Here is a 17,560-nt window from a genome sequence, read left to right as displayed (position 1 = left end):
CCTTCATGCTCGGATCTTGCGCAACTGTCCGGCCGGATGGCCAACCGTATCCACACCGCGCTGCAGATGAAAGGTCACTGAACGACGACGGTCAAGCAACGACGGTAACGTTTTGGATCATTTTGAAACGACTTGTGCTTTTCAAGATGTTTTTGAGACGATCTCTGCAAAAAAAAAGCCAACGGTTCGCATTTTTATAATCCGATAAGAATCTGTTGTCTAACAAGGGTTTAGGCCAGTTTTTATGTTCAACACCTTTTAATTTCACAGGACAGTGACAAAGCGGATTCGAAGAGAGAACAAGGGATATTTCACTCTTTTCCACCAGTTTAGGTAAATGCAAATACTGCAGTCTGCCGCCAGTGATATCAAGAGCATAATCATTTACCATCTGTTTGCAGGGTAAAATAACATTTAATAAGCATCTGAAGGTTGTTGCTTTGGCCATAGGCCAACACAAACACGAGTGTCGCCAGAAACAGACAGTTCTCTTTCAAACTTTGCTTTCCATAACTCCCCACAGCAGATGCACTCCTGCGTGTGCCTCAGAAACCATATTCCACCATGCAGGCCAACAGACATGAGTCAGTACAGTCAGCTAAACAACGAGATGACGCAGAATCACAGAGGCATTCGTAAATTTCTTCTTGCTTCTCTTCAGACGCTCGCCACATCATTTTGGACAATATTTAGTCTGCTAAATTGGCCACATATGGCCGTCGCCAGATGCTGAATAATCTGAATCACTATAATGTGGATGTCTGGCGATGTGCCCAGGAGATACTTCAAATGGTTCTGTGATGCAAGTCTAACTAATTGACAGATAATCTGACCAATTAAATGTCTGATTTCCAATATGTGGGCTGGCCTATAGCAGCCCGTGTATATATACGGTCTCTGGGTGAGATAGACATTGTGGCATACTTAAATTAAAAGCTTAAATTACCTTTAAATGAATATCTCGCAATATTCAGCAAGGTTTGCCAAAGCAATGGATAAATCTTAGCCATAAATGTAAACATTTCTGTTAGACGAACTATGTCAGGTAGTCAGGCTAATTCGCCTGTAGCATGATCAACTGTATTGCATGACTACTGAGCTGTATTTTGAAACTCGTATAATAACTTAAGGTTTCTATCTTTATTTTGGAAAGGGGTTATACAGAAGGGGTATTCGCTTTATGTAATGCCTGCCACGGCAATTAGCAATGCTGACAGAGCACCTAGCGAAATGAGGTTTCAAACTAAACAGAAAGACTGTGTTGATGCCAAACAAGTGTGTATTGTATCTGGGTCTGTCGGTACCAGCCTGTTGGTAGAGTGGGTGTGAAAGCTAACCGTCTGAATGGAATTCAGAAGCATTTCTGTTTCTTTCCATATTTACCATTGAATGGCACTTTACAGAGAATGAAAATGCAGTGGTGAAAGAGATTTGGAAACAGTGCTGGTAGATCTGTTTGCATCAGGAGAAAACTAGCAAGATCCTGTTTACTGCTCACCATCAGAGGGCGCCACTGAGAATAGACATGTTAACCCTTCTGTATCTATTCCCACCCATAGCATTCATCTCTCCAATCTCCACAACTGTTCACAATTTTAATAGTGTAATGCCCTGCAGAGCATAGAATAGAGATCATATAACATCTCCATGGCAACCCTTGGCCATTGTTAAAGCTGTTGTCCCAGGCACAGGAAGACATTTCTCATTCCCTCCCAGAGTGTCTGGCTGCAGTTGATCACCGCTGAGTTGACACAGATTTGAATCAGAACCAGATTCATTTAAGAAAACAAGTCTGAGATTTGTCTTTCTCTGTTATAAAAGGTGTTCAGCATATCTTCCCCTTTTCCCCTCCCTAACACAAGGGGACTTCAGACATGCAAGGCCTACATATGCCTGTATGTCGCAATGGAGATATTGGATCAATATCATCAAGATATACATATATGTGCTCAATTTGGAGCAAACCAATTACACCAAGTTAGGTTAAGCCATACTGATATTAACTACAGGATAGCTTGAGCATGTGCGTAATTAGCAGTGAAATCTGCAAATGTTCTCTATCCATTGAACTAGCTATTTGTGTCTATTCCTGTAGTTTTCATCCTGGTAGCAAACATGAAAATCTGTCATTTGTTCTGTCCACACCGAAGAACATCACTAGTCTAGTGCCTAAACTGTTTGTATCAGTATCTTCACTGGGACGTTTGTACATGTATGGGTGTGTGAGTGCTAGACTAGATATTGAAATAAAGATGGACAGAAAGCTATTACTTCATACAGTATGCTGGATGATCTTAGTATTTTATATAAATTAAACATTTAAAAATGATCACTGTGAGCAGCAAATTGGTAGGATGCCAATTGGAAAAACAATCCCAGAACATTATTAAGTCCTGTAGTAGATTATAAATGCCAGCTATTTTGTGGATACTTATCTAGGAGTCCTCCAGCCAGTGACTTATAGCCAGTGGAGTCATCTAGCCAGTGGCCAGTGACTGATAGCCACACTCATGACTTGTTGACTGAGTAGGATTGAATAATACTGGATTAAATATTAAAGCATTGTATTCATTGATTATTGTTTCTAATTTCCAGCATTGTTTGCACTAGTTAATGGTTGCTTTGGCTTCCAGATATTTGTTTGAATTATTTATAAATTGACTAATTAATATACATCTTTGCCTCTGCTCCTTTTGAATATCTTAATTGAATTTATTGTCTGTGACAAGTGTACAGGTGGTTACATCAAATAATCCCTAGGGTACAATTCCTTAGATTTACAATCTGGTTAGCTACACTAACTCCACCTCATGGATACGAGTGCAAATGTACATCTCACTGATAGTTACTATCCTAAATATTTGTTTTATTCTAAACAAATCATAAAGTAACTCCAAGATTAAGCCACCAACACACAAACTGAAGAAGCCCCCTTTCTCTCTTCTGTCTAGCAGTATTGTTTTATTGCACACACAAGACTATTTACTGTTAATGGTCATGCTGATCCACTGGTTGAAGTTGCGGACTTTGGTGTAGACGCCAGGATAGTACGGATTGGCGCAGCTGATGCCCCAGGAGACGATACCCTCAAAGTTGCCGTTACACACGAGGGGTCCCCCTGAGTCGCCCTGAGGACAAACAGCAGGACATCATGTCTCGTTAAGCCTGAGAAGGCCCTCTTCTTCTAATCATGATCATCAACCATGACAGAGCATGTCATTCCAGGCCAATATGCTCTGATTATCAATCATATTTACATTATATATTTTTTCCAACATTATAGCATTTAGATACTCACCTGGCAGGAGTCCTTCCCCCCCTGGGAAGAGCCTGCGCACACCATGTTGTCTGTGACCGTGTAGTAGTAGTAATACCTCTGGCAGCTGGTGATGATGTCGACGTCCACGGCGCGGAGCACAGGTGACAGGTAGTAACTGTACACCTGCGTGACTCCCCAGCCGCTCACCGTGCACGTCATGCCCCCGGACAGAGGCGAGGTGCTCAGGTTCGCCAACGGAGCCGGCTGCACGTAGGCGTTAAGATCGGCCGGACGGTCGAACTGACCCACACGGTAACACATGGAAACAGAGTGCAGCAACACTTATGGTGGACTGAATCCATTTCTCAAAGAACACTTCAAGGACCACCAGACAGACTTGTTCCTGCACCCAGCACACTGAGACGGGCAATAAGCGCTGGGAGCTTAGATAAAATTTGGACAGAGGATCTCTGGCCCTTAAATCCAAAAGCAGTTCTGGGTTTTGTAATCACTGATGTAATTAATTTAAGTTTCCAAAGACTATTAAGCATTTTTGTTTAACTTACTTTCAGAAGCATGATGTCACCGTCAAATGTCCTGTAGTTGTACAGGTAGTAAACGAGGGATTTGGTGATGCTGAACACCTGCTCGGTTCCCTCCCACTTAGTTAAATCATGTGCACCCATCACTACTGTGATCAAATAATAACTGTGGACCAAAGAGGTAGGTTTTTGGTCAGTTACATGCTCATAACCTTAAATCATTTTTATAACTGTAGATATTGCTTGGATGTTTCACTATCAAGCTGAGGTTTTTGGATAGTCCCGTCAAGACTAATTTTAATAATATTAGGGAGAGAGTAAGAAAAGGATAATAAACGGTTAAGGTGTAAATCGCCTGAAGTTAAAATTGGTTTGACATGGCAGCAGTACTTACGGCTTCCAGCAGTGGGCAGCAGACACCACCCATTGTGCATTTATGAGCGTGCCTCCGCAGTAGTGATTACCGTTGTACTGTATGGACGCCTGATATTTTATAGAATTGGGCACAACCTCCTGTCCACCTATGATTCTTTGCTGCAGTGAACCTATGCAAAGTGAGACATCTGAAATCAGAATCTGTTGTATGTTACTTTTTGCAACTTATGTTGCAAGAAAAAGTAAGATTTGCGTTAGCATTTTCAGCTGAGGATTGTGACCAAGAATATGGTGGGGTTGTTAAACGTGATTAAATACACATTACGTTTTATTTTAGCTGCGTTTAAATGCGTACAACGTGAGACCAAAGTCGTGAAATTTTACCTTGAATAATGAAAACGACAAGAATCAGTGAACATTCAACACATTTCTTCATGTTAAAAAATCTGAAACAAAGCAGTAAACATTTAACGGTATACGACTACAGCGTCTTTACAAACGTTTTAAAATGTTACCAAATGAATAAGTAGATCTGGGTTCATTGATTCAGTTCTGTCAAACAGCCCATACCTTTTTTATTTTACCACCCTATAAGAAAAAATAATCGTCATAGTAATACCAGGTTTGGTACTCACTTGGCAAGCGCAGGTCAGATGTGTAATAATCGAACAGGTGTGCTCCTGCATTGGTGACCCTGGGAACCATGTCGTTGCTTTTTATAATGTAATCACATCTGTCCCTTAGGGATTTCTTGTCTTCATTGTTTCTTCAACAGAGACAGAGATGAAAACGATAAACAACTTGGCCCTTCCCAACAGATTTCAATAGCAGTGGACTCAATAGATACTGAAGCTTGTGTATAATATGTCCAGGAATAGGATAAGATACTAAAAGGTTGTTTAAATCCAGCACAGTAGCCTAATTTGTTTGGTCGTAGTAAAAAGAGTATCATGTCACTCAGTGACAGCCGGCCTATCAGATCAGATTCAAATTAAAAACTATTGTTATCATTACATGGCAAATTTGTCTCTGACACTCTGCATTGTATAATCCCACATCCACAACACTGATTCCCATTAAAATGTTTCACTACTTACTAATTAATTTATAACCACTGGAATAAAGCCCATACAAAACTTAATAGGAGCTATATCACTGTAATCTGATGGCAACGACTGTATGGGGCAGACATGAAGAAAGTGGCACCCTGCATTAGTGTTCCTGTCGTCAGCCGTCCTTTAAAGCTCTGACAGTGGAGTTTGTACCAGTGAGGTTTGCCTGATTTATAACCAGTTCTTGCTCTTGGAGGGGGTGGAGGTTATACCAGGATGTAGCATTATACAACTGCTTCAACAAGGGATTTATAAACAGATTTCATTATACCATTTTCCACATCAATATCTACATCTTGTTGCTGTTTTCCGTGATGGTATGTGGCATCATTTCAGAGCTATCAATACAAATTGATTTCCCCAGTTCCTTATAACTGTTACATGGTCTCTAGTTGAATAGGTCTAAGTAGATATCGTAGCAAGTATCAGCAGTATCTGCACCATTGTCCCTGCAGTCCCCTCTGTCCCTGCAGTCCCCTCCCTCTGTCCCCAGTCCCCTCTCTCTGAGCTCTTCAAGGAGTGCTCCAGTGAAGCTGCACATTATACTGCATGGTTCAGCATGGCAGCTTATATGTTAAGCGCTGTCCCATTAAACCAAGCTGTTTAAGATCCCAGAGGTTCAGAGATGATCTATGTGGGCCAGAGACACTGAAGGTTTCAGTTCCCACACAGAAGGACAATGACTTGTGCTTCTTTTGACGTGTTTTGTATTTGCCCTGTTTTTGTACTCATGTTTCATGACAGGCAGCAGGCAAACATCTTCCTGTACTTTCCATTAGATATTTTCATGTTGACCTTGACTTGTCAGTGCTGTGTCTCACTGTATGGCTACATGCTTATCTACCGTTATGAATCCCTCCCTTTGACTGGGACCCACCCCACACTGTCCCTCTGAAGGGGCTTCAGTAGAATGTATGACAGTACCTGATACTTCAGTAACAGACCCAATTGTGTAAGTTTGCCAGGATACAAGACACGGAGGAAATGTCTTTCCCTCAGGATGGGTCACACGATGACAGTGGACACAGACTACACACTTTGTTCGTATGAAGAGACACCACAAGCACTGTGTGCTGCCACAGGCCCCTTACAGGATCGCAATAAAATCAATCGCAATAAAAAGTACAAAATAAAATCCTGTCCCTCAAAAGGTCAGTGTCATATTTTGTACATACCATTTCATACATGCACTAGCTATTCACCAAGCAGAGGAATGCAAGAACATCTAAGTAAACAATACCAAAGCAGTTAGTTCAGGAACAGAAACAGAGAGTATGAAGTAATATCTGTCTAAGTTTGTACTGTGTCACTGATGCCCTAAGTCGTCTCAGTCGCATGTTTTGGAGTGAGTGGGTGAGTAAGATGTGACAGAACTTGGCTTGAGATGTGGTGGTATCAGCATTGGTGTGTGCAATTGAATGTCATAGCGTCTGCCGCCAACCACCATGAGTGCCACCAATATTGGTAGCTGCCTCTCAGGAATAGGACCAACCACCATGACTGGCACCGGCATCCATGGGCAGCTTTTCAAGACTCTCGGGTTATTTATATACATAAAAGAAAACTGGTTTCATTTATTACATTCTTCTTTGAATACTTTTGACTATGAATTGATTACAAATTTATTTAGACTAAGTGAAGGGCCAACACATTTATTTGATTACTGTGAAATGCTGTGATGCTGTCATTTTCTTCCTTATTTTGCAAACAGGTTTGAGGGTGACTGACATTTCAGTTTGTGTTCTATTTTTTTTATTTGTGTTTCCTCTGATTTTTATTTTATTTTGAAGAATGGCCAATAGAAACATAACCCCCAAAAGAACGTATTCAGAAAAATTACAGCATAGACTACAGAGCAGCGATTTTAAATTTAATGAAGATTTAATTAAGTATTTTTTGCTTAAGTCAAATTTGATTTTAGTTTTCAGACCCTTGGTCGGACCGTCCAGCTGTTCAACACTGTCAGCTCCCCTGTCTGCTTTGCGGGGTTTTGCTGTTTAGGTAAGTAGCGTTTGTCCGGATTTTGAACTTTTGCCTTCCTAAACTAGGAGACGTTGGGTAGGAGATAAATGATAAATGATCAGTGAACAATGTCCTTTATAATTCTCTGTCTGTGACCCTCAGTCTGAACACTGGCTTTTTGTTCATTATCTGTGTGTCGCCCCCCCACCCCCAAAGTTAGAATTTACCTGTACTTTTCGATTACCCCTAGATCCAGTCCACTGTATCTCCTCTCCCGATAAGAACACCAATCATACATATGTTTTTATTATTTTATTTTGTTATATGTTTTATTATTCTTAGCCAATTGTCTTAAGACACATCTTATTTCTTCTTGGAACCAGAGCCGGAGTGGCTAATCGGGAGATTCGGGAGGATTCCCGATGGGTCAATGTCAATCTCTAGTTTGGGCCGATTGGGACGGAAAAATTATTTTGAGGCGGATTTGGGCCTGAAACTCCCGGGTTGAAAAAGGGGCCACTCCGGCCCTGCTTGGAACCCTCATCGCACACGTTCCAGAGTTGAGATGGTGTCAAACATCTAGAGAACAACTGAACAACCACCGAGGTTGGGTCTCTTTCGTTTGAGGAGGTCTATTGTGCAAACGTCACGTAGGTAATATGTATCATATAGGACAAGAAGCACGCGCTCGCAGATATTTATTTGGTTTATTTGGAACAGGACGCTCCAATCCGGAGCCGTAGTAGAAAAAAACAGAGAGTGGATACAAAACACAGTGATTAAACGAAATCATGAACAAGTGAACAGTTCAAAACGTATTAAATATCAGTCCAATAAAACAAACTAACCAGAGGTGGTTGAAGCGGAGACAGAGCCAACAGAATACAGGACGGTATAGCGGAAAAGCACATAAAGTCCGCTCAGAGATAAACACATGAGATCAACATGGCAGTACTCGGCCAGAACTCAGTGCGCCCATACCGTTATAAATCAAGAGATGGTGATAGCAGACGGATGAAAAGATCGATTATCAACGATGGATTAGAAATGAATGGAGTGATAGACGAACAGTTGGAGGACCCCCGGAAGAAACCCCGTTCTCACTTATATCCGTTTATGTATCAAGTTTATCACATGTTCAGTAGTTGACAGTTTGGGGATTTTTTTCAGTCCTTGCTGTTTTTTAAGCTTAGCAACTACTTTTGAAGATCCAACTAGTTACACTAGTTAGTATAGATACCGATGACCCAGCGGATCCATTGGCTGAAGTTTCTAACTTTGGTGTAGACGCCAGGGTAGTACGGGTTGGCACAGAAGATTCCCCAGGAGACGATACCCTCCAAATAATGGTCACACACGAGGGGGCCGCCGGAGTCACCCTGGTCAAAAAGAGGATGTAACGTAGTCTCCGAGAGGCCTGGGACCACTGGGTGTGAGACCGAGTGTCCACAACAGCTTGACGCATATAGCTTTTTTAAAGCTTTTACGGTTTGTTTTCATATTTTTTTACCTTGTATAATGGCCAATATTGACCAGTAAGGTTTTTTTATAATATATTCTACAGACTGCAGTGTAATTAACACGCCAGTATTAATCATAGACTTTAAAGACCTTAATTCTAGTTCTTGAATGGACTCACCTGGCAGGAGTCTTTCCCCCCCAGGGGAGAGCCGGCACACAACATGTTCTCCGTGATCCTGTAGTTGTAGTACATCTGGCAGTTCATGATTTGAATATCGACGGCCCGGAGCACAGGCGACAAGTAATAAGCAAACAGTTGCGTGATTCCCCAGCCGCTCACCGTGCACGTCGCGCCCCCGGACAGTGGCGGGGCGTTCAAGCTCGCCAGCGGAGCCGGCTTCACGTAGGCGTTAAGATCGGCCGGACGGTCGAACTGACCCACACGGTAACACATGGAAACAGAGTGCAGCAACACTTATGGTGGACTGAAGCCATTTCTCAAATAACACTTCAAGGACCACCAGACAGACTCTTGTTCCTGCACCCAGCACACTGAGACGGGCAATAAGCGCTGGGAGCTTAGATTAAATTTGGACAGAGGATCTCTGGCCCTTAAATCCAAAGCCAAAAATGTGTAAATAACTGATAAATAGTTCATGCAGTGTTATATCCTCCCATTATGTATGACTCAGGCCTACATCAACTGTTAGTGAACTGCCAGTGATTATAAAATCCAGGATCGCCCAGGATTTGAAAGCGGGGATCAGAATTGCTAAATATCTGGGTGCAAATATCTGGGTGCATAATTCTAGAAGCATACAGTCATCATTCTGTGTAAATAAAATAAATAACAACTTTCATTTCTGTCCAACCATCGAACACACACGAACTGGATGAAAGCCTACAGACCATCAAAGACTAATCAGTTATTTTGGTTTAACTTACTTTCAGAAGCATGATGTCACCGTCAAGTGTCCTGTAGTTGTACATGTAGTAGACGACGGTTTTGGTGACGTTGAACACCTGTTCGGTTGCCTCATTCGCAGTTAAATCGTGTGCACCCAGCACTACTTTGATCAAATGGTTTCTGTATACCAAAAACGTAGATTTCATATTTATTTGGGTTGATTTATATTTGTATCAGTACTGTTGACTAGCTGTTTCGGTTTCAAGGTAGCATTCAATTCCTTAGGAAGGCTAATATTTATATGGACTACGTATAAATCCGCTGCAGTAAAAATTAATGTGACATGGTTGCAGTACTTACGGCTTCCAGCAGTGGGCAGCAGACACCACCCACTGTGCATGTATGAGCGTGCCTCCGCAGTAGTGATTACCGTTGTACTGTATGGACGCCTGATATTTTATAGAATTGGGCACAACCTCCTGTCCACCTATGATTCTTTGCTGCAGTGAACCTATTACAAAAGAAAATTATGAAAAGGTATGGAGAAAATTAGAATCTAGTCTAAGTAATGCTTTGTAAATTGTAAATAACGTACGGTTTGCGTTCTGTGTAAAAATGTTTAAAATATTTAGCCTTTTGCGCAAAAGGACCAAGTGATCGAAAATTATCAGGTCTGGTTGTTTAATGTTATTAAATATAAATTACGTTCTGCCTTCACTACATTTAAATGTGTATGAGATTACAATTGTGCAACTTTACCTGGAATAATGAAAACGGCAAGAAGCAGTGAATATTCAACACATTTCTTCATGTTAAAAACTGAAACAAAGTAGTAAATATTTCAAATGTCTTCAAATCTTCAAATAGTGTATTCAAATCTATGGACGCTCCCACTTTATGACGACTTCACTGTATCATAAAGGCTTAGAAAGTCTCAAACGTATGAAGGGGTCAGGGTTCACCGATTCATGTATACCAACATACCGTTTTGTTTTTGTTATTTAAATTTCCATCATAAAAGGAGAAAAATAACCATTACAATAATGGTACTCACTTGGCAAGTGCAGGTCAGATGTGTAATAATCGAACAGGTGCTCCTGCATTGGAGACGCTGGGAAACATGGATCTGCTTTTATAGTGTAATCACATCTGTCCCTTAGGTAAGACCGCTTGTTTTCTCTATTGTTTCTTCAACCCAGACAGAGATGAAAATGAGGAACTGTTTGGCCCTGCCCAGCAGATTTCAGTAGTTTAATAGGAGCGGGCTCTTTCAATAACGCTGGAATGTGTCCTGGAGTTGGATGAGAAATTAAAACGCAGAATAAAATCCAATACAGTAATTTGGCAGACATCATTTGGCAGACCTGTATAGGTCAAAGTGAAAGGAGTGGTGTTTCACTGAGATTAGACTCAAATATAAACCCACATGAAGTCTGTTTTTTCTACAGTTATAACATTTCTTTTACAGAATTTAACACGAAGTATTTCCTTAAAAGTAATACTTTTCTGATCTATGATTTCAGCAGCACCAATAAAATTTCATTTAACCAGCGTCTTCTAAGTGATCCTCAGCCAATAGTCCTAGAGGTCATTGCAGAGGTGACCTTTTCCTTGCCTGAGTGGCTAAAACTCGCTCTGCATTTTGTCCCTATCCCCACTGCATACGTACCCCATGCAATCTACCGAATGCACACATGCCCTTACAGAACCCCACATTCCTGTAATCCCACCACCGCACACATGCCCCTTAATCCCACCACCGCACACATGCCCCTTAATCCCACCACCGCACACATGCCCCTGTAATCCCACCACCGCACACATGACCCTCTAATCCCACCACCGCACACATGCCCGTCTAAACCCACCACCGCACACACGACCCTCTAATCCCACCACCGCACACATGCCCCTGTAATCCCACAACCGCACACATGCCCCTGTAATCCCACCACCGCACACATGCCCCTGTAATCCCACCACCGCACACATGCCACTGTAATCCCACCACCGCCCTCATGCCACTGTAATCCCACCATCGCACACATGCCCCTGTAATCCCACTATCGCACACATGCCCCTGTAATCCCACTATCGCACACATGCTCCTGTAATCCCACTATCGCACACATGCTCCTGTAATCCCACTATCGCACACATGCTCCTGAAATCCCACCACTGCACCAATGACCCTGCAGTCTCCCCACTGTACACACATCTCTGTAATCCCCCTCACTGTACCCATCCCCCTGTAATCCCCACTGTACACACATTTCTGTAATCCCCTTAACTGTATCCACCCCCTCTAATCCACCTCACTGTAGCCATACCCCTGTAATCCCCTTCTCCCTGTAATCTCCCCACTGCAGTCATGTCCCCATAATTCTCCCCCAATCTGCATGTCCACATGCCCCTACAGTTCTCCCTTCTCTTTTAGATGTGGAGTGTATGTGAATGCACAACATCACTGCACATTCAAGAAACAACCAAACTACCTTGTCATGCTTTAGAATGTCTTTTGGACAGGATTACATATTGTATGTCGGTTTGTCTTTTTCAGTGTATGCTGTCTGATTTTCATGTCAATGTGTCCTGAAAAGATGCTTTCTGAAAAATGTCCCCTACATAGTTCTTTCATTTTGGTATTAAGTATCATGTTTCATACCAGGCTAACAATGTACGAGTTATGTCCTGCTGGAGAGTTGGAGGAGAAGGGAGCCAAATGTGACTTCTTGTGAACTGTGAATAGTTTTCTGTTGGGCTGCCTGACATCAGACACTGGAGGATGGTCACCAATGCAGTTTTCTCTCAGAGATGAGGAGGGGTTTAGAGAAGGTTTATCTGTGCTAACTTTTGATGTTTTCCTGCATTCACCATCCGCATCATGGCAACATATATACTGTCTTGGTTCTTGGTGGTTTTGACTGTGTTTCTGGCCAACTGTGAGTATATTTCTGATCATTTTAAAACTAGTACAGTTGACCTGGTGCAGTTTTTTTTCATTATCAACTTAAAATGCTCTGACCTTGTCAATGCTTGAATGTTGGGCTCCTCATTATATAAATATATGCATAAATAATTTTTAGCTGTTTATGTTTCTTGGACTTAAATTTTCATTTTTATGATCTTCCTGTCTGCACAATAACAGATTAGGTTTGGATTAGGTGTTCAGATAGGTGCTCTCCCAAAGGTTCCAAGCTGTTTAGGACACAGGTTCAGAGATGACCTCTGTGGGCCAGACACATTTTGAAGTTTTCAGTCCCCACAGAGGAGTAACAACCTGTCTGTCAATGTGTTTTGTACTTCATCCATTTCCATAATCACGCTTCTTGACAGCCAACAGCCAGAAATGTGGTTGTACCTATATATTCTTCTTTATCTGCCACCAGCAGGTCTTTCGTCATACCTTGAGCAATCTGTCCATTTCTCCTAGCAGGTGAAGATTTCATCCAGAGCCGTATAATTGGCAGCTATGCGGCTACGGCAAATTCATTCAAATATACGGTGTCTTTGCAAACCTCCAGAGCCCAGCATTTCTGTGGCGGCTCCCTGGTGCACCGGTCCTGGGTGCTCACTGCCGCACGCTGTAATATAGGGTGTGTCTGCTTTTATTTCACTTTCTCTGTGTGCTGTTCTTATATTTTGTAAGAGCTAACTGTGTTAAGGCTGATTGGGGTCTATGAAAACATTTGGTCAGTGCGTGACCAGCTCATGGTCAGTGCATCTTGGCCTATAGAATCATTCTTAGGGGGAGTAGGGTCTTACGTGGTCGATAATTGACTTTTGATGTTCTATTTGGGAAAGGGGTTCTGCATTTGTCACCACCATCATGTATCACATACAGGTGTTTGTTATAGATACCAGCATACGTGCATTTATAGCATCTCTGCTGGCGAGACTTTATGCATCATGATCGCTTACATTCTCATTCATGATGCAAATATAGTTTAGAGTTTCTTTTATCATTAAATGTAACTACAAATGCATTGAAACGCCACTGGATGATGTGGTTTCATTTTGCTCTTCTTTATGTTATGAAATCTGCTAAATAAAGTTGGGGTGTTTGAGTGAATGACAAGTGGGGCAAAGACACTCGGTCTGTTAGCGAAGCCGTAACCAGACAGCAGAGCACACAGACACACCACAAGGAGGCTGACCTTGACTTGTCAGTGCTGTGTCTCACTGTATGGCTACATGCTTATCTACCGTTATGAATCCCTCCCTTTGACTGGGACCCACCCCACACTGTCCCTCTGAAGGGCGCCAGCACAGCGTCAGTGCCTGATGCTTCAGTACAACACAGTTGCTGCATAAATATGACAGAAAAAAGTGCAGATATTGTGGGTGAAAATCAATTAAATAAAGACAAATACTTCTAGTGTTGCAGAACCTTATGATTCACTTGTGAGAAACGGATTGAGCTAATTGAGCTCTAGATTAAAGGATTCTCTGTAAGACTATGAGACTATATATGTAAGATTATGCCTATAAGTTAAGTGATCATACCAGATCACTTAGGTAAAGGGAGGTTGTTAGGTAAAGGGAGGTTGTTGGGTAAAGGGAGGTTGTTGGGTAAAGGGAGGTTGTTAGGTAAAGGGAGGTTGTTAGGTAAAGGGAGGTTGTTAGGTAAAGGTTCATCTGTGTCTGAACTAAATTGAATTTGTGTGACATGATGCTCATTTTTCATCTACTGAGATGGACATGTCTGAATCTCAGGGTGGACCACATGATGATAGTGGCTGGAGACCACACACTGGGTGTGTATGAAGGCACGGAGCAGTATTCTAAACCCCAGTCTCTCATTCCTCACCCACACTATGACAAGAGCTCCAGCAACGCTGACATCATGCTTATTAAGGTAAAGCCATTCTGAAAATGGAGTCTAAGCTTAGATTTGTTTTTGGTTAAATACAAAAAATATTACATTTACAGCAAATCAAGGCATTTCAAGGCATTTCATTGGTCTTCATACATGTGAAATATATATTAGTGCTGTCAATTCCAGGTGCCACGATTAAAAGTCCTCACCAGGATTTTGCTCAGGCTTCCTGGATTGTGTTGATTCCACTAATTTTACCTAGATTTAGCAAGCTTGAGCAAAATCCTGGTGAGGACTTTTAATCGCGGCACCTGGAATTGACAGCACTAATATATATATATATATATATATATATATATATATATATATATATATATATATATATATATATGGAATAAGCCCTTTTTATATCATTCTAAACACATGTATCACTTAATTGTAACTGTAAATATTACCTTATTCATCGATTAAAGTAGCAAGAACAAGCCCATTTGTCATCTCTGTTTCCTTTCTGTGTGTGTCTTAGCTTCGGGCCCCCATAGAGCTCAGCAAATATGTCTCCCTGGCACCCCTCCCCAAACAGAACACCGGTATGCTACCTGGGCAGGTGTGCTGGGTGTCAGGGTGGGGCTCCACCAGCCCTGGTGAGGGTAAGATGCCCCTTGCCCTCCACACCATCAACCTGCCCATCATCTCCACAGCCAAGTGTAATGGCAGCAAGTCCTTTAATGGGAATATTACGTCCAACATGATCTGCGCTGGGGACAGTACTGGAGTCAAAGACACATGCCAGGTCGAGTATCACGCTGCCGACTACAGTGCAACGACCCTCGAGACGCCCTTTCCACTACGCATCCTAGCCTGACCCTGTTTCTTTACCCACGATGCCTTTGTTATGTCTGTGTATTCCAGGAGGACTCAGGTGTTCCGCTGGAGTGTAACGGGCGGGTCTACGGCTTGGTCTCCTGGGGCAACAGGTGCGGAGACTCCATGTTTCCGGGAGTGTACACCGCTGTGTCCAGGTTCCGCAGGTGGATCGACCAGACCATCTACAGCTCTGTCAGACGATGCCTCAAGAACTGAAGTCCAGTGAGATCTAGATATGCTTCAAGCTGGGAATCCATAGAGAGCATATCAATATAAAACATCTTCAATATATGGGCATAGCAGATTAAAGTATTTCTGTCATAGCAGTTTAAAATATTGCTTAAAGTTAACAAAAACTGTCTAGGGGCATTTGAAACACTAAAATTAACAACAATACATGGAGTTTTTGAAGCAATACTGAATGACATGATTAATAAAAAATATGTGTACCCCTTAAATCCCATTGGATGTCTGTAAATCCAATAGGACTAGGTGTGTCAGCACTTCATTTTCAATGATGTTGGCAACAGTCAGGTTTTTAGTTTCACTGACCACACCTGATTCCACAGTGTAAAGTGATATTAGTAAGATTGACTATGTGTGAACCGTGAACAGCTGTTCACACCAGTTTATCTGTACACTTTACAAAGCAATTTTTATAACTGTAGTTCTTACAGAAAGTTGAAAACCATTATTGTATCAATACATAGTTCAAAACAACAGGCTTCTATAGGCTTATGATTTAGTGCAAAGATGCATCCACTGGGATTTTGCTGTCTTTTTTGTGGTTACTTTGTGGTTAATTTGTTTGACCTATTTGCAAAATGAACAAGGGGAAACGATTCACAAATTCTTCACAGTTAGTTGTTTTATAGTTTCTTCTTGTAAAAGAATTGTTGATTCATTCACTTCAGATTCATCACGACCTTTGGGGATGTAGTGTGAGCAGGTTATTTATGTATCAATGATTACATGATCAATGATTGTTACATATTTATATAATCTCATCACTCATATGTTGAGTAAAGCAGGTGTAAAGAAGGCTGAAAATGATATACGCTCCCAATATACTCCCAGTGTTCTCCAGAGTACTTCCATCAGTACAGAAACACTGTGAGTGAGAGGAGACCAAATCTGTCAGGCAGCTACTGCAGTAGTGTACAGTCTAAGCATGCTCCTCTCTCTCTCTCTCTCTCTCTCTCTCTGTCTGTCTGTCTATCTATCTGTGTCTTTGTCCCTCTCTCTCTCTCCCTTCCTGTTGTCCTTTGTATCTCTATACATTTCATCTAGAACAAATGGCTTGTGATAATGGATAAGTCACTGTTTTGTCCCAAAACCGGCCATTGAACGACACCGTGAACGACACCGTGTTTTTTTCTGTTCTCCCTGTTGGACCGCATAGTGTGAACACACATCCTTTGTACACAGCAGAAATACATTCCCGTTAAGGAAGAAACAGAAACAAAAAATGCACAACCAGCTCACTGCTGAGCTCGTGAGCTTACATCATTATCTCTCCCTGCTCTGGTGCAAAACAAACCCCAAACATCAACAACAGAGCTCACTTCATTTTGGCTCTTGTGGTCTCACAGCTCTCGATGTCCGTTCCAGAGTGAGCCAAGGCAATATCTCTTAGTGTCCTGTACCGTTCCAATGTAACACATTAGTAGAAAAGCGGCAGACCAGTCAGACATAAAATGACTGTACGCCGCTTTCTTGGCTCGCTCGTGACCACGCGAACGTAAGTTCAGGGGCTTCATCACTTAAGCATTACTAATGCTGTGGAAAGAGCAAAACCCTTGTCACAGGCCTGTGTGTGCGTTAAAGTGATGTGTGTACCTTTCAGCTTCCTTTCTTGGTTCACTGGGTACAGTCATTGTTTAAACTAAAACCAACTTTTTCAGCTGAAGACTGAGAGAATATTAAAGGCTATGAAAGGGAACTGGTGAATAAGGTTTAGAATACACAAAACAAAAAAATCTGGACTAGTATCTTTCAATCCTGTACTGGATAGCTTGTTAAAATAGCCACCAAAATTTCTATATGTAATCAATCCATTCGGTTATATTTCCCTCTGCTTTTTAAGAATAAATCTAGTCAATTTAGGGGAAGAAAATGATGCTGCAAAATTTCCAAGATCGACATCGTGATTACTGCATTGAAAGGGCTGTATAAAATCCTAGCACACAGCCATTCGCTCTCCTTGCTGTACCAGGAAGATACAGCGCCAATGACGTGCTTTCTCCATCAAGTCTC

General features: G+C 41.8%; 3 protein-coding genes across 5 annotated transcripts; 1 reads left to right on the top strand and 2 right to left on the bottom strand.

Annotated features, from left to right (window-relative positions):
• The first annotated feature begins 23 nt into the window (after positions 1–23).
• On the top strand, positions 24–17,345 carry LOC143501662 (trypsin-3). 2 transcript variants are annotated; one of them, XM_076995024.1, is made up of 7 exons: positions 24–184; positions 271–333; positions 7,210–7,289; positions 13,052–13,214; positions 14,335–14,476; positions 14,964–15,230; positions 15,350–17,345. In XM_076995024.1, the coding sequence occupies exons 1-7, from the start codon at positions 147–149 to the stop codon at positions 15,518–15,520; spliced, it is 924 nt and encodes a 307-aa protein (XP_076851139.1). In that variant the 5' UTR covers positions 24–146; the 3' UTR covers positions 15,521–17,345. The 2 variants fall into 2 exon arrangements, with proteins under 2 accessions (XP_076851139.1, XP_076851147.1); XM_076995032.1 differs by lacking the exons at positions 24–184; positions 271–333; positions 7,210–7,289 and adding an exon at positions 11,215–12,560 and having other exon boundaries at positions 14,314–14,476.
• Positions 2,702–5,197, bottom strand: LOC143501982 (trypsin-3-like). Of its 2 annotated transcripts, none has more exons than XM_076995196.1 (6): positions 4,812–5,197; positions 4,561–4,622; positions 4,196–4,346; positions 3,826–3,967; positions 3,299–3,559; positions 2,702–3,128 (listed from the first exon to the last, which is right to left on the bottom strand). In XM_076995196.1, the coding sequence occupies exons 2-6, from the start codon at positions 4,610–4,612 to the stop codon at positions 2,979–2,981; spliced, it is 756 nt and encodes a 251-aa protein (XP_076851311.1). In that variant the 5' UTR covers positions 4,613–4,622; positions 4,812–5,197; the 3' UTR covers positions 2,702–2,978. The 2 variants fall into 2 exon arrangements, with proteins under 2 accessions (XP_076851311.1, XP_076851366.1); XM_076995251.1 differs by having other exon boundaries at positions 3,375–3,559.
• LOC143501900 (trypsin-3-like) lies at positions 7,960–10,757 on the bottom strand. Its single transcript, XM_076995085.1, has 6 exons — positions 10,673–10,757; positions 10,378–10,437; positions 9,979–10,129; positions 9,657–9,798; positions 8,890–9,144; positions 7,960–8,629 (listed from the first exon to the last, which is right to left on the bottom strand). Exons 1-6 carry the CDS (start codon positions 10,719–10,721, stop codon positions 8,474–8,476), a joined length of 813 nt encoding a protein of 270 aa, XP_076851200.1. The 5' UTR covers positions 10,722–10,757; the 3' UTR covers positions 7,960–8,473.
• Positions 17,346–17,560: the final 215 nt, after the last annotated feature.

The sequence above is a fragment of the Brachyhypopomus gauderio genome, chromosome 1 (genome assembly GCF_052324685.1).
Source record: "Brachyhypopomus gauderio isolate BG-103 chromosome 1, BGAUD_0.2, whole genome shotgun sequence".
Taxonomy (NCBI): Eukaryota; Metazoa; Chordata; class Actinopteri; order Gymnotiformes; family Hypopomidae; genus Brachyhypopomus; species Brachyhypopomus gauderio.
This window is presented reverse-complemented; position numbering and strand designations above follow the sequence as displayed.